General features: G+C 41.0%; 1 protein-coding gene across 1 annotated transcript; it reads right to left on the reverse strand.

The window, feature by feature from the left end:
• Positions 1 to 1,356: 1,356 nt before the first annotated feature.
• Positions 1,357 to 4,607, reverse strand: fzd10 (frizzled class receptor 10). Its single transcript, XM_069706738.1, has one exon. It carries the CDS (start codon positions 3,931 to 3,933, stop codon positions 2,182 to 2,184), a length of 1,752 nt encoding a protein of 583 aa, XP_069562839.1. The 5' UTR covers positions 3,934 to 4,607; the 3' UTR covers positions 1,357 to 2,181.
• Between the last annotated feature and the right edge of the window lie 4,326 nt (positions 4,608 to 8,933).

Raw genomic sequence — 8,933 nt, forward strand, 5'->3', positions numbered from 1 at the left:
GTTTAACACCAAACATCTCGGATACCAAACAATGTATTCAGTCTGCTCGTACTTTCAAAAAAAATAAAAATCACTTCAGTCAATATGTAGCTACTTCAAATCCAGGCCAGATGTGTCTTTAGAAATGTCACTATGCCCCGCTGATAAGAAGAGAAGAGATGACAGATATTCTGTATTTTGGTTTCCAGCGATCCTCTTTTCAAAGTCAAACCCTTCAAACAGTTTAATCCGGTCCTGAATGAGAGCTGGATTATTGTATAACCCCTTCATTGATACGCACCGACACATGCAACACAGCGAGGGGGAGAGAGAGAAAGACAGACTGGAGGGGAAGATAGAGGACTAAAATAAAGTTGTATATTCACTTCAGCTAAGGTGCAGAACTATAGAAAAGCTTATATAAACACCCAGAAGTTAGGAATATGAAAAAAATAAATTATTAAGAGGTTATCAAAACTGATACAAACCAGAGAACACAGTGATATTTGGTCAAATAAACAAAATATTAAAATGTTAATATCTTCTCTTCATGACTTCACCACTTTCACTTCTCATGTTTACTCAAATTGACAAAAATGTCCACTAATGACATTAATTATAATCACCTTTTCAATCAAATAGGATGAATCCTGACTGGAACATTTAAATCGACAGCAAAAATCTGAGAATTAAATATTAATGATCTCTTTGGGAAGAACTGTTTTTGTTTTAGATGGGGCAAACATATCAAAATTAAAGACTTTACATGTAATTTCATAGAATAGGCTGAACAGTATGTAAAATGTTGCACTAAAGTTACCATGTTGCCTTCTATACAAATAGCAAACAAAAGGCCACGGACAATAATTTTATGACAAACATTTTTTGCCATTAGTTGTCTTTGAAGTCACCACAGTGGAACAAACATAAAAGTTCAACTGTTTCCTTATGAACATTTAAAAACAAGAATTGAAATGCCACTATTTATGTTTCTTGTTGAGTTAAGTACCAACATGTCCTGTTTTCTACAAGACATGGTAAGATATTCATAATTGTTTTAGATGTACAAATGCATTTTTTTCCAGATATAGTGTGCATGTTCAATATTTATGAAGTGATCTGAACTGCTCTTTAAACCATTTATGTCTTCCTGCAGAAAAATATGTCTCTATTTGTCGACTGTTAATTATTCTTAAAACTATAATTGATGAAAAGCGTATATATTTTAAAACCCAGCTCTGACATACCATCATACTTACAAATTAAGGTTAATGTTTTAGATTTTCATGTTGCATTAAAATGACTGCTACACCCTGTGTGCATAGCGAGGGTGTCAAACACAATGTGCTGTAAATGCAAAAAAACCACAAAAAAAACCACAAGCTTTGTGAGGCTGTATGAAGACGGAGACTCACTCCAGCAGAGAGGATAACAACACATACAATACAATACATATTTCCGGCTTTAAAACCTTTTAAAACTAGAACGTTTTATTAATTTGTCTATAAAATCTCAACTTTTTTAGAAATATATACAAATGTTCCCTTGTGCTATAAAACAGCAAAGAAAAAAAAAAAAAAACAGGAAAACTGCATGTACAAATAACTCTTCCATATCGAGTGCTTGATTAATTTATGGCATGAATTTGCCTCACAATGGGCAGTTAGTAAGGTCTTGAGCGCCTTTCAACAGCTGCTCTCAGTCCAGTTCAAACGTCTATGACACTGCCTCGATTCCCATTAAAAAGTCTCCCAACACAACACGCATCTCTCTTGACCATTTGCCTCCATTATCGAGGGGGAGAAGGGGTTCCTTTTATTGTCTGTAATCTGTCACTAACAGTACAAGTGTCTTTTTGACTGTAAGGAAAACATCTATTGCACATTATTCAAGTAACCCCATGTCACATCCAAATGGTTTATTCCACTCTTTCTGTCTTGGGAACAATACGATTTTTTTCTCTACCAAGTTCCTCAATAGGATAAGTGAATCCAGGAGTAGCAGATTTTTTTCCCAAACAAAGGCAGCTCTTGTTGTGTGACATGGCTCAAGATACAATAAAAACCTTAGGTTGTATTATCTTCAATGCATTTTGCATAAATAAAACATGAACCTTGATTCTTTTGATGGCACTCTGATTATTATAAGTCTTGTTTAGGGCGTTAAAAGTATTTTTGGGGTTTGTACAAAATGAGCGCCAGCTCATACACAGGTTGGAGGAGGCCGTGTAGGCTCGTACTTAGTGTTGTGCCCTTTGAGAGATGGGTGAGGTTTGATGTAAGGCCTGCTGCTAGTGAAAACACTGGCAGCCTTCCTCTGCGTCCTCTTCTTTAGCTTCCTGCTGAAAACATTCTGCCACGATTGCAGTGTCTTTGAGGTCCAGATCCACATACCGCTAGTGATGCCCACCACCAGCAGCATGAAGATCTTCACCATGAAGATCTCAACCGCGGGGATGGAGGTCTTCATGACGCACTCGTCTGATTCCGGCCTGCTGCTGTCCACGCACTTCTGCTCCCCTGCCAGGATGCGCCAGTAGTCCATGTTGAGCCTCTCGTAGAAATAGCAGGCGATGACACAGGTGGCCGGGACAGTGTAGAGCACAGAGAAGACCCCGATACGGACCATCAGCTTCTCAAGCTTGTCCGTGTTCTCTCCCTCTGTTTTCATAATCTTGCGGATGTGGAAGAGAGCCACAAAGCCAGACAGCAGGAACGAAGTGCCAATAATAAGATAGCAGGAGAGAGGAATGAGCACAAAGCCTGTCAGAGCTTTGACATCCATGCTGCCCACATAGCAGACACCCGTCAGCTCGTCCCCCGCCACCTTCCTCATCACAAGGATCATGATGGTCTTTACGGCTGGGATGGCCCACGCTGCCAGGTGGAAGTAACTGCTGTTGGCCTCGATGGCCTCGTGACCCCACTTCTTCCCTGCGGCCAAAAACCATGTGAGGGTCAGGATAACCCACCAAAGGGAGCTGGCCATGCCAAAATAATACAGGATGAGGAACACAATAGTGCAGCCGGTGCTCTCCAGACCCTCCTGGATAATATACTGGACCCCATTGTCTCTGTCGCAGGCGATTCTGTCTGCTCCCACAAACAATCGAATGAGGTAGCCCACAGAGTAAACACAGTAGGACATGGAGAGGAAAATGATCGGCCTCTCGGGGTATTTGAATCGCTGCGGGTCAATGAGGAAAGTGAGCACAGTGAAGGCGCTGGAAACAAAGCAGAGGATGGACCAGATGGCCATCCACACCAGAGAGAACTGCTTGTCTCCCTGGCTCCAGTATACATCCACTTTTGGGTAGCATTTGGGGGCACAGGACTCACTCTTCTCCACAAAGTGGAACTTGCCCGGGTTACTGCACGTCTGCTTGCTGCCGCTGTCCTTCAGGTGCAGGTCCTGTCCACTCAGAGGCCGCTGTGGCCTGAAGTCTGGAGGTTGGGTGTGGGAGACTTTGGGAGGCTCATCCGAGCCGTTGTTGGGCGCCTCCATGCAGAGGTTGTTTGGGTCGTTTTTGGTCGGCAGGCGGGAGCAGTCCAGGGAGTCGGGCCAGGGGAAGTCGAACTGCTTCATGATGGGTGAGCATTTTAGCTTGACCTGCTCACACATAACTCTGCATGCTGGGATGGGGTTTGACACCTGCTCTGTGCACATTGGAGCATAAAGTGAGCACAGGAAAAATTTGAGGTGACTGTGGCATCCGAACTGTATCAGCGTCGCAAACTCCTGCAGCTTTATCGCAGCCTCTTTTTGGTCATCGTGGCCCATGAGGTTTGGCATGCGGGTCATGTTGTAGCCGATGTCTTTACACTGGGGGATGTTGATGTATTGACATCTCCCCTCTCCTGACCAGTCAGGGTCTATAGAGCTAATGGCTGAACCCCCACTGCTCCACAGCACCAGCAGCACAGAGAAGAGGCTCAGCTTTACAGTTGAACACATTCTCCTCTCTTAATTTAAAGAAAAATACGGAGAAATGTTCACTACAACCTCCACTCACAAGTTTCTTTCATTAAAAAGTCAGTGATTAAGCTGGTGTCGGCGGGTAGGATCAATGGGGAAAAACTTACTCAACTATCTGCAGCAAGATCATTATTTCCTCACTTTAGAATTAGTGAGTTTGACAAAAACACAAATCCCGCGATGGTCCGAAAATGTTGTCTGGCTGGAAGTGTGCCGTCTGGTCCATGCTTTAAGCGCTCAGTTTGTGGGTGAAGTGCTGGAGCTACTTGTTCAGTCTCTTGCACCGCACATTTCACTCTACTGTGAGTGAAAGAGATTTGCTTTACGTGTCTCGATTTGTTTCTTTCTTGTTTCCAAAAGACTCACCGGTCCGTTTTCACATTTCATGACACTTTTCGGGAGGCTCTCTTGTGGAGCGGTGCGATCTCAGTCCTTGCGCGACAACTTGAGAAAAACAACAAAAATAGATTTGCTCCAGCGTTTTAGTTGGTGAGGATGCGTCCTCGGAAGGCAGCAGAAACAATTAACCAGTCAGAAAAAGTAAGGTAAATAAATATCCACGGTGATAATAATAAATGTGTCCCAGAAACGCAGAATTATGCTCCTCCCGTCTGAGAAGGCAGTTGATGCGTTTGGTGGCGGTGCTCGTCTGAGCTGGTCGGAGCCTCCGTCCCAGTCTAACCTGCCAAAAGATCCGCCTTCAAAGACAGCTACTTTGCATAAGAAAGATGACACTGACACGCGGATTATTTTCAAATCGTGCGGAACAGCTTGTTCATTACAGCAGTTTCAAAGGCTCACAGCGAACTTCCTTCTCTCTATTTGTTTGTACTCAGACACAAACTTCGACTACATCAGGACAGAGACACATTTTTATGAGAATCCCAGTATGTTGCGCAACATGGCTCCTCAGGTTCAGAGGCGCACCAAAAACCAGAGCTTTGGTCACAAAGATATTTTATCCACAATACACATGTAAAAATAAATAAATAATGGACAATGCATTTTCTTTTCCTTTTTCCCTTTCCTTGTTTTTTCTTTGTAAATTAAGTTTCCCTATGCATCTCCTTTTTGTTAAAACCATGACTATTTACAATTTTGAGTTGACTTTTCAACATTTTCTCAGAATTTTTATTTTTTCAAACAATGTTTTTAAATCAGTGCAACTTTTTGTTCTCATAGAATAGTGGTCCTTAATGTAAATTAGCCTAAGGATACTGTAAATAATAGGGTAGTGCATAGGACAACTCGTTTATTATATTGTTGAAGAGATGATGGTGTTCTCCAGAGACATTCACTGGCTCAGTGACCAGTGATGGATGAAGCAGCCTACTCAGAGCCTTTGGTCAAGTAAGGGGAGTAATACCACTGTGGAAAAACACAAGTAAAAGTACTGCATTCAAGAGTAGGAATAGCCTATGAAGTATCAACAACTAAATATGCATCAAAGTAGTAGTCAGTCTTATATTGTTTTATTCTTAGAGTTCTTACTCTTTATATCTCAGCAGACTTTTGTTATTGCTGGTCCAAGTGGACATAATACTAAATATACTGTTGTGTAGTATATTCTGTTAAACAGCCTCATGTTTTGTTTATTGATATGTGTGAATGTAAAAATCATAGCCTGTAGCATTCACATAAAGTAATAGTAAAAAAGTACAATATTTCCCCCTGACATGTAGGAGTGCAGAGCAGCGTAAAATTTAAACATTTATTTAAAGTACTGGTATTTCAAAATGGTGATTGAGCACAGTATACTTAAGTAAAAGTAGTTACTTTCCATCACTGTCATTGACAACTTTATGCAGACTGACTGGATTTACTGTAGTAAAAAAACTGAACTGAAATATGATAATTATGGACCAGACCCTTTGGCATTATGCCAGCAAAATAAATACAAAACATGCATGAGTTATGTTTAGCAAAATATATATTGTACATTCATAAAGTCCCCATATATGTAAAAGGGACAGACAGACCTACTGTTTTTTTTTTTTTTTTTTTGTAAAACATACATTTTATGACATGTTATAATTCAATTCAGCCCAGTTGAATATACTTCATTCATTCCTTAGGGCAGTACGCAGTTCAAGCAACAACCAGAAAAAACAGAAAAAAATGGCAACAAAAAGTTATATGGCTATATTCTGTTGGCAGAGAGATTTATCTGTCTGAAACTTGTCTGGAAAATTCTTTAAAGCACCAGAACAAACCACTCATGGAGAAAATGTGTATGGATGTTGATGAAAAGTATATCCAATTTTGGGATCTGTTCAGCAGTGCAGGGATCAGTGTGCAAAATTCAACAACAGCCTGCAGTCATTTCCTGTCTTTTTCAATGAAGGAAGTAATCCTGCAAACAAATAAGAAGTTTAAATTCCTTTTGATAATGTCAGCCTAAAGTGTTGACATTGTTCTTTTGTGAAGCCCAGAGGAGTAAGCCAGCATCAATAATTCAGGTACTGCCTAGCCTTTCTTACAGTGACATCTGTATTCTCACCAGATCTGGACAATTTCAGTGTTCACCATCTCGCTTGGGTGTCCATTTCTTTGGTTGTGTTACGCCTGGAGCCATAAATGAACTGCTACAGCATGCTGCAGCGTTTTGCCCCGTATGACTGATTTATAACCAGCTGGGACTCATATTAACACACTGGAAAAGCTATAAACAGCCTTAAAAATCAGTGGAAAAATATTTAATTGATCATATTCTACAACATTCATAAAACACTGTGTCCTACTCGGGTGCTACTGTCCCCATGCAAAAAAAAAGACACCAACATGAGCCCACTGTAGCTGAAATAAGGTTGGTTCTCTGCAGCTTTCCCTAAAGAAAGTTTTTTTCTTTCATGGTAATTTCTGCACTTCCCCATAGGTACGATATGTTTGTCTGGCACTGTGATAAACTGTCCAGTGAGTATGCCGGCTCCTGCATGGGGATAGGCTCCATCCCCTGTGAGTCTGAACAGGATAAGTGGTGTAAAAGATGAATGGATGGATGGATGAGATTTCATCAGCAGAGTGCCAACACCGAAGATACAACTATACTAAAGGAACAAGGTATCAAAATAAAAAGGGACATTCCTGATTGGCTGTAATGACTGGCATAGGCAGCGCTTAATGATGCATTGCTGTTATAGTCAAAGAACTCCATCTTAGATCATTCTGTTCATGTAGCAGCGTGATGGCTGACAGAATAGTTTATGGGGCTCTCTGCCTGTTTAATGTGTGAGATCTTCCAGGCCACGCTCATGTTACCTTGTAAATGTTTTTAGCTGCAGGATTCAGGCCCGGCTGTGGTCTTCATCACGGGTGAAATACTGATCACAAGTAAACAGAAGTGCTCAGAGTACATTTTTACAAGAGTCACTAAAGTGCTTTTAGAAGTATTTCAGAAATGTGTCCAGGCGAGATGAGAAACCTGGCACCAGCGTGCCTAAATGGTTTAAGCACAGCGTATCTTAGTGGTGGCACTTCAGCTGTTAGTGCTCAGTGTGAGGAGCGGGAGCATAAATATAGGGTATGAATACACTTATAAACACAATACCCTCCTCCTATGCAGCACATGTGCTCCTCAGATTTCACATATCCAGCTGTTATCGTTTGAGGACGTTTGGACTTGAACATGAGGAGAAAATACTTGGTGTTCATCACTTTTGTGGAAAAATATCATACGATTACTGCTTATATGTTTATGTGCTAATGTGTCATCAGTTTTTAAGCCTTTTGCCGCTGTGCTAGCTTGATTTCCTGACAGATAGGATTTATTTAAAATAGGAACTCTTTATTTTAAATCATTTTGGTGGGAAATTATTAAATGAATGCAAACCATTTTCCTTTAAAAAAAAAAAAAAAAAAAAAAGTCCAGATGCTAAAGCAGCATGCATTTTACATATTGTGACCCCTCACAAAGATAAGGACAACAGCTGACATGCCTGCCCTGTCCCTCCTGCTCCCCTTGACGTTTATTATATGGCTGATGTGTAGAAGTAGAACAAAAAGAGATGACAGCTTTAATATGAAGAAGAATAATGTAACATTGATGCGTTCCCAGGGCCGGGGCCAGTTCCGCTCTCCTTTTACTGATCATCTGGCTTTCAGGAAATCTTGTCTGTCATATTTTAAAGCAAATATCTGCCCCTATTATCAGTGCCTTTGGTGTAATGAAGCTGACAAGACAAAATTGTCACAGACTAATAAGAAGACCCAGTCGACTGGCTTGTTGTAATTCGCCGCCTTTGTTTTGTTCTCTTTCCTGTATCTTCTCCTGCCTCCCTCTCTGTCATGATTGTTTTGCTGGTTGTGATGATATCTCTTTGAAAATGAGAAGAAAAGGAGAGAAATCAGGCCTGTTCAGTCTTTTGCATCTGTAGCCTCAGCAGCTACCACTGTCTCTTTTATGATTTTTTTTTTGGTAGCATCCCCCATTTTTATACAACCCCCCTCCTATAGCTCATTCCTACTCACACATGTGCAAAAACACTCTCTCACTCTCACTCTCTCTCTCTCTCTCTGTCTCATACACACACAGCAACTTTATCTCATCTTTGCAACCACAACAGCGCGATGAAGAAAAGCAGCGCTGCTCCATCTCTGAGAAATCAGCAACTGTGAGATAATTCTGTAACTAATAAAGTGAAAGGGAGGGCCCTTTGATGGCTGAAGCTGAAAAGATATTTTATTTTTTTTGTGTGTGGGATTTGAGATGTGTGATTCTATGGAGCGAGCTCGCTCCCCTGCTGCTAGGCTCTGGCTGGAAGCTGGCCCCCCTCTGGCTAATGTTATGGAGAATCGGAGGAATTTTATGGCTGTCTTTTCCCTCAGCCCCCTTTTTTCTTTTGTTCCCCTTTGAAGAATGACTTTAGACATTTTATTTACATATTTAACCATGGATGAAAGAAATGAAGGGTGAGGAAGCAAAGCTCCTTGGGTTCTTAAGGGAATTTTGATCAGTAAAAATGAGTTGAAGCTAATACGTT

Source organism: Brachyistius frenatus, unplaced genomic scaffold (assembly GCF_029030835.1).
Source record: "Brachyistius frenatus isolate BFR_SWC_R1_liver_20210118 unplaced genomic scaffold, ASM2903083v1 Contig_64, whole genome shotgun sequence".
NCBI classification, from domain to species: Eukaryota; Metazoa; Chordata; class Actinopteri; family Embiotocidae; genus Brachyistius; species Brachyistius frenatus.

Excerpts from the sequence above, each read along its gene's own strand:
- fzd10 (XM_069706738.1), bottom strand. The coding sequence starts at position 3,933 with ATGTGTTCAACTGTAAAGCTGAGCCTCTTCTCTGTGCTGCTGGTGCTG.